This window comes from Dryobates pubescens, chromosome 13 (assembly GCF_014839835.1).
Source record: "Dryobates pubescens isolate bDryPub1 chromosome 13, bDryPub1.pri, whole genome shotgun sequence".
In the NCBI taxonomy this organism is placed as follows: Eukaryota; Metazoa; Chordata; class Aves; order Piciformes; family Picidae; genus Dryobates; species Dryobates pubescens.
The window spans coordinates 7,672,175-7,690,367 of record NC_071624.1 but is presented as its reverse complement, the minus strand read 5'-3'; the positions used below and the strand labels follow the sequence as shown (position 1 = coordinate 7,690,367).

Sequence of the window (18,193 nt, the reverse complement as noted above, 5' to 3'; positions counted from 1 at the left end):
AAGAATTTCTTCCTAATCTCCAGTCTAAATCTCCCCTCTTCCATCTTAAAGCCATTGCCCCTCATCCTATCACTACAAGGTGAGAGGCTGTACAAGAAAGTTTGTGGTATAATTTAAAATTAAAATTGTAGAGTCCATTTTGTGGTCTGAAGATCTGTACTTCTCTCATAATATTGGAAGATGCTTTTCCCAGCATTATGAAGATATAAAAACTTCTGATGTTGAAGAAAAATTCTAGGGGCAGATTATAAAGCAAGCCTTGCAATCCATGGCTTTCAAACCCTCAGCTCAAAAAGATAATATTAACAGATCAGGCAGGAAGCAAGGAAGAAACACAATGGTGGGGGAAAGGATTTTTTCCTACATCTATTAATTATGTGTAGCCAGAACTATTTTATATGGATTGACCAATAATGTGATATGGTGGATACTGATCAGTATTGCAGATGACTGATCCAGATCACAATCAGATGAAAGCAATGGAAACAGTCTTGAATTACTAATGTAAATATGACTGTTAAACAGACTTAGTTATTTCTTCATTCACCTCATCTTGAGTCATATAAAATCTTTTATCTTCACATAGACTCAGGCAGAAAACTCACCCTATGGCAATGCACAGCGAAAGCAGAACAGACAAGAGTAACTAGGACAAGCTGTGCTTACCACAACTATAAAGCCCAGCACAGCAAATGATTCAATCTTTCAGAGCAAGGCCTCAGAGCTGCACTGCTGAGATCAAGTCATTCCACAGTACCTGGGCAATCTGGGCATAACAGATTGCTAATGAGAAATAAGCTCCTTTTAGAATGTGAGCAGCACCACTCCTCATTGTGAAAAAATTAAACCATGGGTCATCATTTCAGTGTTTTTATAGATGGACAGGAATGATGGCAGTCTAATACAGTTGTTAAGTTAAGAATCATAGAATTGTTTTGGTTGGAAAAGACCTCTAAGATTGAGTTCAACAGTCAACATAACACCACCGTGGCCATTACCCCATGTCCCAAAGTGTCATGTCCACACATTTCCTGAACACATCCAGGGATGGTGACCCCATCACCTTCCTGGGAAGCCTGTTCCAATGCCTGACCACTCTTTCAGGAAAGACATTTTTTTCCTAATTTCTAACCTAAATCTCCCCTGGCACAATTTCAGGCCATTTCCTTCTGTTCTATCACCTGATACTAGCTCAAGAAGCATGTGGACATGGTTTAATGGCTGTGGTGGTCTTAGGTTGATTAGGTACAATTCCACCCTCCACAACAATTCATTATCCTTTCATACTCATAAGAGTGAAAAAGATGTCTGGAATACCATGCAGCAACCTCAAGGCATTTGTATTTGGACCTTGAAACCAGGCAGGTTGTGGGGGAAAAGGCTAAATTCTCTGTGAATACATTTTGTGAATTCACCTAGCTGAGAAACAGAAAATTCAAACCAGCTATCATCTTACTTACACCCAAAGACTAGTCAGTACCAAAGTGAAAAATCTCACAATGCCACTGAGATGCAGTTAAAGCAAGAAAAGAAGCTACCAGGCTTTTTCAGCATCTGAATCCTCTTCTATTGAAAAAAAAAAAAAAAAAGAAAAAAAAATGATTTTTAGAAGTTAACTTCATTTATGCAGCCTAAAGTTAAAAGACATGAAAAATCCTGCACTTCTGCAACTATAGTGAAAAAAAGAAATTCTAGGCACTGAACAGATGCCTAAGCTTTGAATGAACTGGGAATTGAACAGATGCTATTCTTATAAAGGTAGAACAAAGACAGAAAAACATACCTAGAAATTACTTCAAATAGATTGACTTCTAATAGTGGCTGCTTATATCCATTTAGTCATCTAGCTAGTAGCCTCAAAATGATTCAAAACACTACCAAGGTCAAAGGCAAGGGCAGCTTGGTAGTTCAGGAGCAGCCATGCTGCAGATGTGGATCACAGACTAAGAGACCAGCCCAGCCTTTCCTTTCCAAAGCAGCACACAAAGAAATACACACTTCCCTCGCTCAGAGTATATTTTGTACATTAAGCCAAAGCCTCTAGAGCTGCCAAATTCCAGAACACAGTCACAAGTGTTATGTGATTAAACCTGAATGGATTGGTTCCTTCATTCTATAATGAGTATCTAAAGCAAATATTTTAGCTTACCTGTTACACAGGCTTAATATTCAACACATAAATTTTAACTTTTCTACTTTTTCCCTTACGCTGCCTGTATTTCATAATCTCAGTAAAGAAATGCAAACACACAGCATCATATTCTATACCCTTCTTCATCTCACTCATCTCATGAAGTTTATTAATGACTTATTCTACTCACCCCACAACTCAATGACCGTAACCAAATCAGTTTCTGCACTCAAATATCCCTACGCCAACTTTTGTTTCCTCTGGCTTTGACACTATTCGCTTCAGAAAGAAAGCAAATTTTCCTATAACAAGGGATGCAAGCCCCATCAGTAACTTTCCCATGGGACATTATTTGTTAATATTCTGGGAAGACAAAAAAAACCAAAGGAGAGAGAAAGAAAAGAAGAGTGAAGGTCAGTAACTGAAAACCAGGTGGATTGTTAAGGCAGCCTGAGATTCAAAGAATCGTAGGATCATTAGGGCTGAAAAAGACCTCTAAGATCAAGTGCAATCTTCTACCCAACACCTCCATGACCACTAGACTGTGTCTCAAAGTGCCACATGAACTCTTTTTTTTAACACCTCCAGTGATGGTGACTCCACCCTGAAAAAAGAATTAGGTGCAATAAGGCTTTGGATATAGAGAGAATATGGAAAAATAGTAACTAAACGTTTTTTTAACAAAGCAAACCCCAGATTCTAACATAAGAAATACACAAAACCTACCTCACCTCAACTCTCTGCCAAAAAGATGATTTGTTGTTTATCCTACTTCTAACTGGCAGCATTTTTAGATCTTAGGAATTAGTTGCGCCGATGTCTACTTCCATAAACAAACAGGCAAGTTACTACAGGATAAAAGAGGAGATGAGCTTGCTTTTATGCATCCATCTATTAGTTTTCCAAAATCAACCTAACACCTCTACAATTCCCTTGGGGAAAAAAAAAAAAAAGGAGAAAACCTAATCTGTGCTACTTAAAAACAACACCACCACCACCCACAAAGACAGAAACCATGCAGATCAGCAGCTGATACGATAAAGTTTTACAATGATTTCCAATATTAGGTTAGATAATGGCATCTAAATCAATACACAAATACTTCTTAATTTTTCCCACTAGGCACCACCATACCACACTTGTTACAGTTGGGAAGAACTTCTGATTGAACATAGGAGTTCTCAGAACAAAGAGTTTTCTGCTGGCACCTGTGATCAGAGAGGACCAAATCATGGGTATGTTTCTGGTGGAAGCTTTCCGGTAAAATCTACACTCCTTGCTGCAGCACTGGTGCTCTGCTCAAAGATTTGGGAACACAGTGTTGCTTAAAGTCACACAAGAGAATTGCAAAGCCATTCTCAGTGGGGTCCACTTTCACATCCTAGGCAAGGAGCTTAGAAAAATCTTAAGAATATAGAACTGGATATAAACGTACTTTGAAAAAGAAAAATGTCATCCTCAGAACTGGAAATCGCAAGCTGAAAGCTCCTGCAGTACTGATTACAAAGTGAAAAGCAGATACATCCTGCAGAAATCAACTAGGATTCAGACACCTCCCACTAGACAAGGTTGCTGATGGCCTTATCCAACTGGCCTTGAACACCTCCAGGGAAGAAGCATCCACAACCTCCCTTGGCAACCTGTTCTAGTGTCTCACCACCCTCATTGTAAAGGGCTTCTTCCTAATATCCAATCTAAATCTACCCTCTTCAAGCTTAAAGCCATTCCCTCTCATCCTGTTACCTTGTAAAAAGTCCTTTCCCAGCTTTCTTGTAGGCCCCTTTCAGGTACTGGAAGGCTGCTCTAAAGGTCTTCCTGAATCTTTTTTTTCTCCAGGCTTAACACACCCAATGCTCAAGCCCTCTGATCATCTTCATAGCCCTCTTCTAGGCTCACTACAGCAGTTCAATGCTACACTCAACTTTACTCTGTCACTTACACAAGAACGTTTGCCGGCACAGATGTCATTCCAGGGTATCCTTCAATGGATTACCTCACAGGAACATAAAACGTGGTTGAATCTCACTCACTAGTATGTTATGTTAATAGAAAATCCTTCATATTCCCAAATCCAATACAGTGAGGTTCATACAACAGTTTGCTACATGTTACTACTAGCAGGACTTAATAACCAGAGGGCATACATGTAATTGGTAAAGCTGTCACACTGTACTTAACAGGCCTGTGTGAAAAGGCTGAATCACTGTAACCATTAATCCATCCTTTCTTACTCAACTCTATAAAGACTTAAAAATCTGGTGGGAAGTGATCCACCTTGAGGCTGCACCTAGTTTTGAGCCCCTCAGTACAAGAGAGACATTAAGGTACTTGAGCGTGTGCAGAAAGGTGCAACACAGCTGGTGAAGGATGCAGAAAACAGGTCTTGTGAGGAACAGCTGAGGGACCTGGGGTTGTTTAGTGTGGAGCAGAGGAGGCTGAAACGAGGCTGGAGTGAGGTGTGGATTGGACACTTCACCCTAGTTTCAAGTGATAGAATGAGAGGAAATGGCCTGAAATTGTGCCAGGGGAGATTTTGATTAGACTTTAGGAAAGTCTATTCTTTCCTGTAAGAGTGGTCAGGCACTGGAACAAGCTGCCCAGGGATGTGGTAGAATCAGCACCCCTGGAGGTATTCAAGGAATATTTGGACAGGGCACTTAGGGACATGTTTTACTGTCCATGATGGTCTTTCATTGCAGGTTGAACTCAATGTTCTAATAGGTGTCCTCCAACCAGAGCAATTCTATGATTTTGTGGTGTTATCAGGCAAGCTGTTTAATTGGGAAGAAAGGCATTGTGGAAATGCGTGGCACAGCTGACCTTGCTTTCGCATGCATTCTCCTTAGAGAAATTACTTGCTACATTTCAGGAGCACCAAGAAACTCAAGGTCAAATGGTTACAGAAATAACTAGTTCTAAACTCACATTTATCACTTTTAAAGACAAAGAAATTACTATGAACTTATTCACCTTTAAGAGATGTCTTATTGGAGCCTCAGTCAGCCCTTTGAAGAAAATGTCCCACATTTTTAGCGTGCCAGTACACAAGCCAGATCCCCTTGCAGCTTCAGAAAGATGATCAAGAATTTATATACCATCGATGCAGTACCTTTCCACTACTTTTAAGAGGCAACAGATAGCCTTTATAGTTTAACATTACAGTCCTATCACAGTTATGTAAATTAAGTCATTTTGTCCTTCCTTCAATTAAACACGTTAATTTCCCAGGAGACTCAGCACCATTTTTCTCAGTCGCCACATATGCCATCATCACACAGTACGCTGTAGCCTTAAAAAGAATTAATCAAGTACCTGATCTTATGGACCCTGCCTCTATGAGTAAACCTGATGTAACTCAACTCAGGGAAATTCAGAAGTATTCTCATATGAGACATTTTCTCAGGTCCCTACATACAAGAACATAAACTTGATGTTCCGTAGTGACAATAAATGCCAGAAAAAAAATGTCTTGCAACCCAACAGCAGACTTAGGATTCTCAACACAAAATGCACTTAGCTCATACATTATTAAACTTCTACATGGTCACATGAAGACAGACTGAGGGAGTTGGGAGAAGTTTGGAGAAGAAAAGGCTCTGGGCAGACCTTACAGCAGCCTTCCAGCACCTGAAGGGGAGAAAATTGGAGAGGGATTGTTTTCAAAAACATGTAGCAATAGGATTAGGGGAAATAGTATTAAACTAGAGCAGGGTAGATTTAGACTGTCCATTAGGAAGAAATTCTTTACCATGAGGGTGGTGGAACACTAGAACAGTTTGGCCAGCATGGTGATGGTGGCCCCATCCTTGGAGACATTAAAGGTCAGGCTCAGGGGTTCTGAGCAGCCTGATCTAGTTGTGGATGTCCCTGATCACTGCAAAGGGTGTGGGACCTTGGAAGGCCCTTTCAACTTAATGCATTCTATGACCCTTACTTCTCTCTGTTTAATAATGTTCAGTTATATTTGCCCAAAAATTCCATTACAATAGAAGTACTGGTATATAGTCAATTAAAAATTATTAATAGACTACTAGATCCATATGTAATCTAAGCCTTGTATTTCAGTTTGCCATTACTGAGATTTCATGAAAATCAAATTAATTAATGAAAGTATTTATCAATTTGTCTAACTGCTTCAGCAGAAGAAACCATATATCTAGTGAACACTTTAAAACAAAAGTACAAATAAAATTTGCACAATCTTTCACAGATTTGATTAAAGCACAAATCATTAGGGATTAATTGGGGGGGGGGGGGGGGAAACAGCAACAAAACAACCCATAAAAATTGCCATATAGTTCATGGTGATAGTTACTGTCCTTATTGACAAACACCATTACCAAACACTTCAAAGGTAGATCACAGCAATGTACCAGGTGTGGGAAACTACAGAAAACTGTCCTTGTGTTTTCCTTAGCCACATTAATTGATTACTAGTTGATGCCCAGATAAATAACTGTCTCCTTCCTGTTGCTTTTTATCAAGCTTCACCCTTGTCACGAGATGATCTTTTATTCTGTCATAGACTGAGTTTTAGTCTGCTGCTAGTCATACCATGCTAGCTTCAAAACGAAAGTTCTGGCTGGAGCAAATGTTATGGGGCTTGAACCACAGAATGCTAGGGGCTGGAAGGGACCAGAGCAGGATTGTAATATGGGAGGCTTCCTGCTCTGGTTGCTGACTTTGGGTTTGGGGTTATGAGTGTGGACTCTTCTGCTGAGATGGCAGTGGGAGCAGGAGGGATGGGAGACTGGCTGGCTTGGGCTTTTACCTCACTTGTTTCTGCCAGATGCTTGCTGCTGCTTGCTGCTGTGCTTTTTCTGCAAAAAGGCTAAGACAATTGTGCATTTGTATTACGATTATCTGATTTGCTCAGTAAACTCTATTCTCATCACACTCTTGGTTTTGGGTGTTGCTTTTCTCTGATTTCTGTGTTGGGAGAACAGACAAGTTAACCCACTGGTTTTGCATTAAACTATTACAATTCAGACTCTTCTTATCTCTTTATAAAAGTGAACAAGTTGTTTCTTCCAGGTTCTTCAAATCCCTTCACATTTACTAATTGCTCCTGCCGCCCTTCTTCTGCATCATGTCTATTTCTGCCCTCTCCATCTTGTAAGCAAAATTTACCTGAACTTGCTTTCAGGGGATTAATTGAATTCACAGAAGGGAACAGCAATCTAAAACAGCCTGTGTTCTCTTGTGACATTATCTGCACATCTTGAAATTATTTGCATTTTGAACACTTATACTCAGGGAGGAGTATTTAACATACTAGAACCTTTCACCTGTTCACCGCCAGAACATATGGGTCTCCCTCACAAATAATTGGTTTATTTAGAATATACACGTTCAGCTGACATAATTCCTTGTCTTGTGCATTTGTTAGCAAGTTTCAGCTTTATTAGGTCCACCACAAAGGACCACATAAGGGCAACAAACTGAAAAGGAGCCTCGTTGTAAAGAAAACGAATCGTATCTTCTTACCCTTTTTACAGCTACTGTTTCTGAAGATACCCAGAAGCCTTCTCAAACTGACAATACAGCTGCTGTTGTAACTAATACATGAAGTACAACAAAGTTCCCAAAATCATTAACATTCAGTGACCTTATCTCTGTATAACAACTCTACTTTCATAGTCAAATTGAATCCTGCTCTTACCTTATTCAAAAGCCCCTTGTTCAGAAACACCTTTGCTACAAGTCTTTATAGTACTGATTATTCATCTGCCAGAGGCCATTGTGCAGGAGGAAAACCAAGACATCACAGAAACCTGGTAGGATGACTTGCACAACTGGAGTGCTATAATCGATGGCTACCAACTTTTCAGAAGGGATAGGTGAGGAAGAAGCAGTGGGTGGGGGGCTCTCTACTAGGGAGACATCTGAATGTCTACAAGTTGGTGATGACAGGGCTGCATCTTTATGGGTAAGAATCAGGGGGAGGGCCAACAAGGCTGATATCATGAAGGGAGTCTGTTATAGACCACCCAAACAGGATGAAGAAGTGGATAAAATAGTCTATAAGCAGTTGAGAGTGGTTTCACAATTGCTACCACCCCTTGTTCTCATGGGGAACTTCAATTTCCCAGATGTCTGCTGGAAACACAATACAGCATAGAGAACAGTCCTGGATGTTCCTGGAGTGTGGGGAAGAGAACTTCCTGATGCAGCTGGTGAGGAAGCCAAATGGAGAAGGTGCCCTCCTTATGTAAACTCACCTTTAGAAAATTGCATTTTAAATAAGATGTTGAAAATTACATGTAAAAAATATTTTCCGGTGTGGGTGTGGGAAGAGCCATTCAAGCGAGCATCACAAATCCTCCTCAAGAACAGAGGTCTTTTTGCTACTACAAAACTAATTTCAACATTAACTCCAAAATGCTATTACATCACACTCTGAAATAAAGAACATCCCATAATCACTAATCAGACTATTCAGAAGAGAGCTTGTGCAAAGTCAGGAGGCTGGTTCGTTACGCTTCGACACTATTTGTTTCCTAGTGATTACTGACAAAATCTGTGAAGTAACTGAAACCATACTTTAAAAGTACCAAAGTAAAAGAATGAGGGAAAACTATCAAATAAAGGGTACAAGAACAGAAGACAGACAAAAAAAACCAAGAGTAGCAACTAAACTAAATGAAGAATGTATGACAGGATTTTAAAGTATATTAATAAAATACTATTTCTTCATGGGAGAGTCTTTCAATGAAATTAACAGTAGCATGTAACCAAATCAATATCATGATATTATGCAATTTAATGCAATTGGCTACATTCAGATTCTGTATTTTTCAGCAAATGACCAAGTCTGTAATGAAATTTTTCATTTCCTATGTAGTTATTTTGTGCCTTATGTCTCTCAAATTATTTCATAATGCACTAACACAGCTCAATTTTTCCATAAATCTTGCCTGATCAAGAAAAACTATTTTACTGGATTACACACATCACTTCAGATTATACAGTAATCTAGGCTAGTCTTTACAAATAAACATTTAAGATATTTCAAAGTAAAAACTAAGTAAAAATCTAGAGGATATAAAGCTTAGCGAACTTTAAACAGGTTGAAATGAACTGACTTACCGATATTAATCAAATTCTCTCAGTGTAAAGCTGAAAATTGGCCAATTTAGAAACCCTGCAGGAAGGTAGTGGAATTCACTATATATTTTTTTTAAGACTTCTTTTGGCAATCCATGTGACTACTTTGCTCACACTAAAGTTTAAGATACTTCAACACATAAATTCTATTTCTTCTTCACACAGAAGTATGGTATAGAGAAATGGGAATCAATTCACCACCACAAAAAGAAGTGGAAGTACATCATAGCAATGTTCTGCACTGTGAAAGCAAACAATCCATCGCCAAAAAAACCCTTAAAGTTTGTAAAATGAAAGACCTCACATTGCTTTCTCTTTGAATATATATACATGTATAATTCATGGAAGGGATATACTAAGAGGACCTGTAACTTCTGTTGTGAAATAAATAATGAGTTACTAAAGCAATTATAAGATCCTTGGCTTAAATCCAAGTTAAATATGTCAGTTGGTGACACGAAAGCTTCAGACTTCTAGAAGTATCTCATGTGATTGTGGTGTCAGTGTCATTCTTTCCCCATGCCAGCACCAACATGATCAAGTGCATCAAAACCAGCACAGGAAAAACTTCAGTAACAACATTGGTGGGCAATCCCCAACTTTAACTATTAGTAATCCTTCTATATGACCAGCTTCAATGTGGCCAATTGACTTGTAGGCAGATTTAGAACATTTTTTTCTTCATTTGACATCTTGACACATCTCAGCAGAATTGGTGAAATGTTTCTTTCACTGCAAGATGTAACATGCAAGTAATTCTATATTTTCAGGGAAGAGAGGTTCCCAAAAAACTTCACCTCCATTATAAATTCCAAAACCACAAACTTAACTTGCATGATCTGAGTATTTAAGCACAGTATTTACCGGGGTTTTGCTTGTTTGGCTGTTTTCTCCTCTTAGCATTTCCCTCTCACTAACAACCTCAGCAGCACAACTTAAAACCTCATCTAGATATATCCCAAGGATCCTCAGATTTAGCCATAGTTTTCTCATAATCCTTAAGGGATACAAGAAAAAACAAAACCTTAAAGCCTTTTAAAAAGTCTTTACAATTATTTATTAGCTTTGAATTAGAAAATACAACTATTTTCACCTTTCTTTGCAAAAGTGTAAACAAATAGGCATCTGAATGACAGAGCAATACAAGAACTAATGCATGTGCACAAAATTCATTTCATATATCAAAATATGAATATCCTCAGCTATGGATATGTTGTGTTTTCATTACCCCTTTAAAAAAACCTGTCTGCCCTCTAGTTAATCAAGTCAAAATCATGTTATTATACTCCTGACATCCATACTTCAACTGCTGACATGATAGCCACACAAGTGTCATTAACGTTTTTCAAGGTTAATTACTCAGTTGTTTCCTTTTAAAAACCTCAAGCAACCAAAATGTGTGACACTGTATGCCCCCTAAAAGTTAATAAAAGGAATAAATTATATATAGAGATGTTGCCTAACTCTTTTATTAGAGACAATTAAATCCAGTTACTTGGGCAGAACCCTTCACAGGACATGTGATGCCAGAAAGCATTGCATCTTACTAAGTCTGTAAAAGGGTCATTAATTTTTCAGTGGTGGATCTCAGACGCTTAAAGTCTAACAGAATCGGCGCTCTCTTTCTGTCTTTGTGGTGACAGAAACATAGTAAAGTCTTAAGAGGACTAGAGCTAAAATTAGCCAACAAGAAATCTATTTAATCCACTTTCATCTCTCTGATTTTACAGAATCTCATTAGTGTAAAAATCTTCACTTTCATTGTCATGCTGAATCAGCTGAGACATTCCAAGGCAAGCACCGAACTCTGTGCATAGTGCTCCTACTTTACAAAGGCTTTCATACTTACCTGCACATAAAGTCTTCAGTAAATGAATTATCTCTTTCATATGTGCAACAGCATAGTTCAGATACTACCTGACAAAGAAACATTAGGCAAAAAAAAAAAGCTGACTTAATTTACTTGTATTCATCTGCTCCTATATTAAATCCACTTAAACCAGAGAACTGATAAAGAAATGGTAACTGATCCATACAGCCTTTTGTGCAGTCCTGTTACAGAGAAGAACCCATGATATACACAGGCAGGAAACAAACCTCTTTGTCCCTGTGCCTGCTTCTCCTTATCTGAAGAACAGCAGATTAAGTTTTTGTGAATTTCGTCACATGGTAGCAAAGATTTTAATCTGTAACGCTAAAGATCTGAAGAAACAGAATTACAATCTTCATGTAAGAAGAATTCAACATTATTACATTAAACCCCAATATGACCAAGCACGTCAGATACTGCCTTCTCCATATTTTAGATTATCCCTACTCTAAGCATTCTGACCTTTCAGAATTCAAAATCAATCCACGAAGCACCTGAAACGTGAAAACAAGCACTCCTGGCATGAAAATAACCATTGGAAACACGATTTAAAGCACTTCCGACATATGAAAATGACCATTTAATGATTAGCATTCCATGCAACGCAAAGACTGGCCGGTGACAGGAACCTACACTACTGAGACGAAACTGGAAGGTACTGTCTGACCTCAGCCCTATTCTCGTCCACCTCGAGCCGAGCCCCTCACACGCCTCGTCTGTTTCATGGCCTGGGGTTAACCGCTCTCCCCTCGGCTCGGGAGCCAGCTCACGGCACGGCTCCATCCATACCAGCCGCTCTCAGCACCAGCACCCGCGTTCCGCGCCCACCGGAATGAAGGGCCCTTCGGCCGCCCGCCACGGCCGTAAACGACACCAGCGGCTTCCACGCGAGGAACCGGCGGCAGGGAGTGGCCCTGCAGGATGAACGACGCCCGGGAGAAACGGGCACTGGGAGCAGCCGCATGTCCCCCACGGGGCGGACGGGCCGGCAAACGGGCACCGAAACGGCTCCGTGCGGGGCGAGGCAGGGCAGGCAGAGGCGCCCGCGGACAGAGTAGGGGTGAGACGGAACGAGAACGGGAGAGAGGCAGCCGCAGAGCGATCAGGGACACCCAAGGGCAGAGCCGGGCACAAGGACGCAGGCCATGGGGAAGGTGCTGGGACGGGGGCACCGCGGGAGGGGCGAGGCGGAGGGCGTGCCGCTTACCTGACAGGAGGCGCCGGTGAACCCCGCGGGACAGGCACAGCTATAGGCGGCCGGAGACTGGGGCAGAAGCAGCTGCAGGCGGCGGGGCGCGGAGGGACCCCGGGCAGGCAACGGCGAGCAGGTGCCGTTGTTGAGGCAGGGCTGGCTGAGGCAGGGGTCCCGACCAGGGGGCGCGGCAGTGGCCGGCCCGGGAAGACAGGCGCGGCGCTGAGCCAAGGCGAGCAGCAGCAGGAGAAGGAGGAGGAGCGGGGCGGCTCGGGGCATGGCGGCGGGGCGTCCTGATGCGGGTGCCGCTCCGCTGCGAGTGCTGGCGGGGAGGGAAGAAGGGGATGGAGAAGAGACAGCCCGACTGCTCCCTGCGCGCGTTCCCCAGGCAACGGGCGGGCGGGAACTGGGCGGGGATGAACAGGCCACCCCCGCCCGGCAGAGGGCAGCCGCCCGCTAGCCGTGAGCCCCGGCCCCGCCCCTGCCACCGGCCCTATCCCCGGGGCAGCCAGGCTGCAGGACGGGGACGTAGGACGGCAAGGCACGGATGGGGACTGGCAGACCGGGAGTGCGGCGGGATGGGGACAGCCAGGCCGGGAGTGCGGCGGGAGAAGGACAGCGAGACTGCGGGTGCAGCAGGACAGACATAAAAATTCTGTTGTTTCTCACGTTGAGTAAAAGCCATGTATTTCTCAATCAAGGTTATCTACAACTGATTTAAAAAACATTTTATGTTCTTCTAGCCTTTTGGAGATTAGAATTGCCTCGGATTAGAACTAAAATACCTGGTCTGTAAATCAGTTAATGGACAGCAGGAAGATAATCTACATTCTCTGGACTTAGGCTCGTTTGCTTCTGCAAAAGAGAAGTATTAAGTCTCTGACTTCTCACATCTTTATCATAGGATCCAGCAGAATTACTGAGAGCAACATGATAAAAACTTTCAGAATCCTTCACATGTCACCTGTGGCCCAAACCTAGATCATGAGCAGAAATAACTGGTGATGATAATCGAGAGGAAAGTTCATCATGGTTTCTAGCAGCCTGAACATTATCCTGGATCCTAGGATCCAGGGTGCAGTCAACTGCTATTGCTCCTCCACCACCTCACCAGCACCCTTCTCCCCCCCACTTGGCAGTGGCCTGTTTGGTGCCACACAAGCTCCCTCTGCTGCCTCTGCTTTGCCTTCTCTTAAGGTTACTTTTCTGCCATAGTCCACCAGTGACTGATACTTACAGGTAATACTTTACAGGTAATTTTTTCATCAATACCCTTAATTGCAGGAAGGAATACTGAAAGGAACAGGACAGGTGTAATTAACAAGTGGCTTACAGGCTGGTGCTACCAACAGAATGTTGGGTTTTTTGATCTTGGGGAACTTTCTATGGCACCAGGTCTGCTAGCAACAGATGGAGTACATGCGTCCCAGAGAGGGAGAAAGATCTTAGCACATGAGAATGGCCTGTAGCCCCCAGAGGGAAAAGGGTTCTAGGAAGGGAGTTGGCAGGTCTCATTGATAGGTCTTTAAACTAGATTTGAAGGGGAAAGAGGTTGAAACCAATGCCCCCAACAGGAGTCTGGGGGTGGTAAGCATGAGTCAGGGGTGAAAGCAGCAGCCCAGCTGAAGTGCATGTACACTAATTCATGCAGCATGGGTAACAAACAAGAGGAACTGGGAAGCCTTGTTACAGCAGGAAAGTTATGATGTAATTGCCATCACAGAAACGTGGTGGGATGACTCACATGACTGCAGCACTGCAATGGATGGCTACAGGCTCTTCTGGAGAGACAGGTGAGGGAGAAGGGGTGGAGGGGTGGCCCTGTACATCAGGGAGGCTCTAGATGCCATGGAACTAGAGATTAAGGATGATCAAATTGAGTGCCTGTGGGTGAGAATTAGAGGGAAGGCCAATAAGGCTGACATCCTGGTTGGAGCCTGTTATAGACCACCCAACCAGGATGAAGAGGTTGATGAATTATTCTATAGGCAGCTAGAGGCTGTCTCAAGATCACCAGACCTTGTTCTTATGGGTGATTTTAACCTGCCAGGTATCTGCTGGGAATGTAACACAGCACAGAGGAGGCAGTCTAGAAGGTTCTTGGAGTGTATGGAGGACAGCTTCTTATCCCAGCTGCTGCATGAGCCTACCGGGGAAGGCTTTGCTTGACCTTCTGTTTACAAACAGAGAAGGGCTGGTGGGAGATGTGGTGGTTAGAGGCTGTCTGGGATCCAGTGACCATGAAATAATTGAGTTTTCAATATGCAGTCGAACTAAGAGGGGCAGCAACAAAACCTCCACTCTGGAGATGGTTAAGAAATGTGCACTTCAAGATATGGTTTAGAGGTCATGGTGATCTTGTGCTGATGGTTGGTCTCTTCCAACCAAAACAATTCTATGATTCCATGGCAATGGCATTTGATACCAAAGCAGCTGGGCTGTCATTCTCCTTGTACTTCTCAAAAATTGTTTGTCTGTGTGCTGCTTTTAGCTGGGGTGGAGTTAACTTTTTTCACAGGAGCTGGTCAATCAACACAACTGACAGAGCAGGACGTAACATGGTGTCCTGAGTCACATTGGACATAACTGTATCATGAGTTTCCTTAGCGTTCTACAGAATATATAAGAAATTTTTGCCTTATAATTGCCAATTTCCTAAGGAAATATTCAACTGTACAACAAAAAACTTTATCATTACTTAATTAGCTAGTAAGTTTCCAAAATGCTGGATCTTTTTATGTATTGTAATGTTCCAATATGCACAGAATGGTAGGGGTTGGAAGGGACTCCAGAGATCAAGTCCAACCCCCTTGCCAAAGTAGGATCACTTAGGGGAGGTCACATGGGAATGCATCCCAAGGGGTCTGTGGAGAAGGAGACTCCACAACCTCTGTGGGCAGCTTGCTACAGGGCTCTATCACCCTTACTGCAGAGAAGTTTTTCCTCATGTTGAGGTGGAACTTCCTGTGTTGCAGTTTGTATCCATTGTTCCCTGTCCTATCATAGGACACTACTGAAAAGAGACTGACACCTTCTTCTCAACACCTACCTTTCAGGTATTTATAAACTTTAATAAGATCTCCTCTCAGTCTTCACTTCTCCAGACTAAACAGCCTCCATAGTCTATATAATTTTAGAGTCAGCTTTTCATAAATAAATTTTGCAGAGGTGTTTTGGGTTGTTTGGGTTTTTTTAATCTTTTATGATTAAATGTTTAGTGAGGAACAAAAATGTTGGATGCTTTAAACATCTCCTATAACAATGATCTTTTTTCTAAGATTGATTAATTCTTTTAAAAGAATTGAGCAACCTGGTGTAGTGGAAGGTATCCCTACCCATGGTTTGGGTTGGAAGGGACCTTAAAGATCATCTAGTTCCAACCTCCTGCTATAGGCAGGGACACCTTCCACTAGACCAGGTTGCTTAAGGCTCTCTCTAACCTAGCCTTGAACATTTCAAGGGAAGGGACAACCACAACCTCTCTGGGCAACCTGTTCCAGTGTCTCCCCACCCTCACTGTAAAAAATCTCTTCCTAGTATCCATTCTAAATCTACCCTCCTCCAGCTTAAAACCATTGCCTTTCGTTGTATCACTAGAAACAGTCTCTCCACGTTTTTCTTGTAGGCTCCCTTCAAGAACGATGCTATAAGGTCTCCCTGGAGCCTTCTCCAGGATGAGTAGCCCAAAATCTCCCAGCTTGTCCCCACTGACCACAAACTGAGGTGCTCTTTCAATCAAAGAACCAATTCAATAGCAGATCAACATTGATAATTTAGGTAATACAATATTTACCCTTTGGATTGGTTAAAGTCACTTCTCCCTTCCAAGGACCAAAGTCTGGTCTTCATAGTTCTCAAGATATGAGTGCACAGAACTCCATTGTGGGACCCCAGGCCTGTTCCACCATTCAGGGGAGGGATGGTGGGGTAAGAGGAGAGCCAATGAGACAGACAAATCAGTGAGTCCAGTGGGTCAGTCTGAATACCCAATTGATTAGTTAGTCTGAAAAATGTTGTACATTATTGGTTACAAAGATGACTGCATTGTACAAAGCATCCAGAGAACCTAAGGATGCCAACATTTACCATACAACTAAGACAGCTTGGAAAGACCATGTATCAGAGGGAGAAACAGTGGAACGTAAGCATTAACCATAGTCAAACCAAACACAGAAAAACAACAGAAATTAAACTAAATCAAAACCAACCAACAACAACCAAAAACCACTGAAACACCCCAAACCACAACAGCACTGGGATTCTTGCATGTTGGAAGCTATATTCTGGTTGAACTAGATTCTCATGCCTCTTGTCTTCTCTCCCCAGGAGTATTCAAACCCATATTGCAGCTCTAGACTAGACAGCAGATTGTAGCTTAAGATAAAAATCTCTCCAGACTCAAGGCAGATAACCAAGACTCCCTCAGTGTAAAAAAAGTTACGGTTTAGTTCTATGATAATGTGATGGGATGTTTGTTTATTCAGGAAAAACTTAAAGGTCTAAATTCTATTACTGGAATTCCACTGAACAGGCTGAATGAGTGGGCTAGCAAGAACCTTATGAAGTTAAGTGGGGATAAGTGCAGGATTTTGCATCTGGGAATCCAGGAATGCAGTTCAGACTAGGATCCACCTGGCTGGAGAGCCACCCTGTGGAAAGGGACCTGAGAGTCTTGGCAGACAACAAGCTCAATGCAAGTCAAAAGTGTGCTGCAGTGGCAAAGAAAGCCAACAGGATGCTGGGATACATCATGAGCAGAGATAAAGAACTCATCATCCCAAGCTCCTCAGCACTGGTCAGACCCCACCTAGAGCATTGCATGGAGTGGTCCCAGCTATTAGGAAACAAACAAACAAACAAACAAACCCAACAAAACAAAACCTGAAGAAAGGCTGTGAAGTGTCCAGAGAAGGGCCATGAGAATGATCAGAGGACTGGGAGAGTCCACATGAAGAAAGGCTGAGAGAACTGGGTTTGTTCAGCCTTAGGGGAGACCTTATTACCATGCACCAGTACATAAAGGGTGGCTACCAAGAGAAGGAGATTGCCTTTTTAGAAGGGATCCCATGGAAAACACGAGGCCTGATGTCAAGACAAGTTACTGCTAGGGAGATTCCAACTGAAGACAATGTTTCACAATGAGAATAGTTAGACACTGGAATCATCTCCCAAGGGAAGCAGTGGATTCCCCTACATTAGAAAGTTTTAAGACTCAGTTTGACAGGGTGCTGGGCCATCCCATTTCAACTAGACTGTTACCTAGAAAGGTTGGACCAGATGATCCTTGGGGTCCCTTCCAACCCAGAATTTTGTGATTCTAAAATTCTCCATAAAGTAAAACAGAGTTTTACAAGCTACTATATGGAAATGTCACTCATATAACCTAAAACTCAAAATTCATTCTTGGAATATAGTTTCAGAAATTACAGAGACTCCAGTTCCAAATAAAGCAGGATGTGAGAAAGCAATTGCTCCCACCTAGTGGCAGACACCTAGAAGACACTGAGCTTTCTCCTTGGGGGCATTGAAATGAATAAACACAAATGGAGTATTAGGAGGAGACTCTTTACAGTCAGGGTGGTGAGACACTGGAACAAATTGCCCAGGGAGGTTGTGGATGTGTTCCTGGAGGTGTTCAAGGCCAGGTTGGAAAGGGCCTTGAGCAACTTGGTGTAGTTGAAGGTGTCCCTGCCCATGGCAGGGGGATTGGAGCTAGATGATCTTTAAGGTCCCTTCCAACCCAAACCATTCCATGACTCCATGAAACCCTTCCATCATCTGTATACGACCAAAACCTGAAGCTTTACCAATAAATCTTGCTAACAGTGATATTCTTAATGAAAATATAAAGATACCATTAATTTCTTTTTTTAAAGAACATACACCTGTGCTT

At 42.2% G+C, this 18,193-nt stretch overlaps 1 protein-coding gene across 1 annotated transcript in view; it reads right to left on the bottom strand.

Moving 5' to 3' along the window:
* The window catches only part of DNER (delta/notch like EGF repeat containing), an 88,464-nt gene extending 75,755 nt beyond the window's left edge, over window positions 1-12,709 (bottom strand). The window contains exon 1 of the mRNA XM_054166800.1: window positions 12,316-12,709. Within this exon, the coding sequence (XP_054022775.1) occupies window positions 12,316-12,579 (264 nt within the window). The 5' untranslated portion in view covers window positions 12,580-12,709. The remainder of the gene's footprint in view (window positions 1-12,315) is intronic.
* Window positions 12,710-18,193: the final 5,484 nt, after the last annotated feature.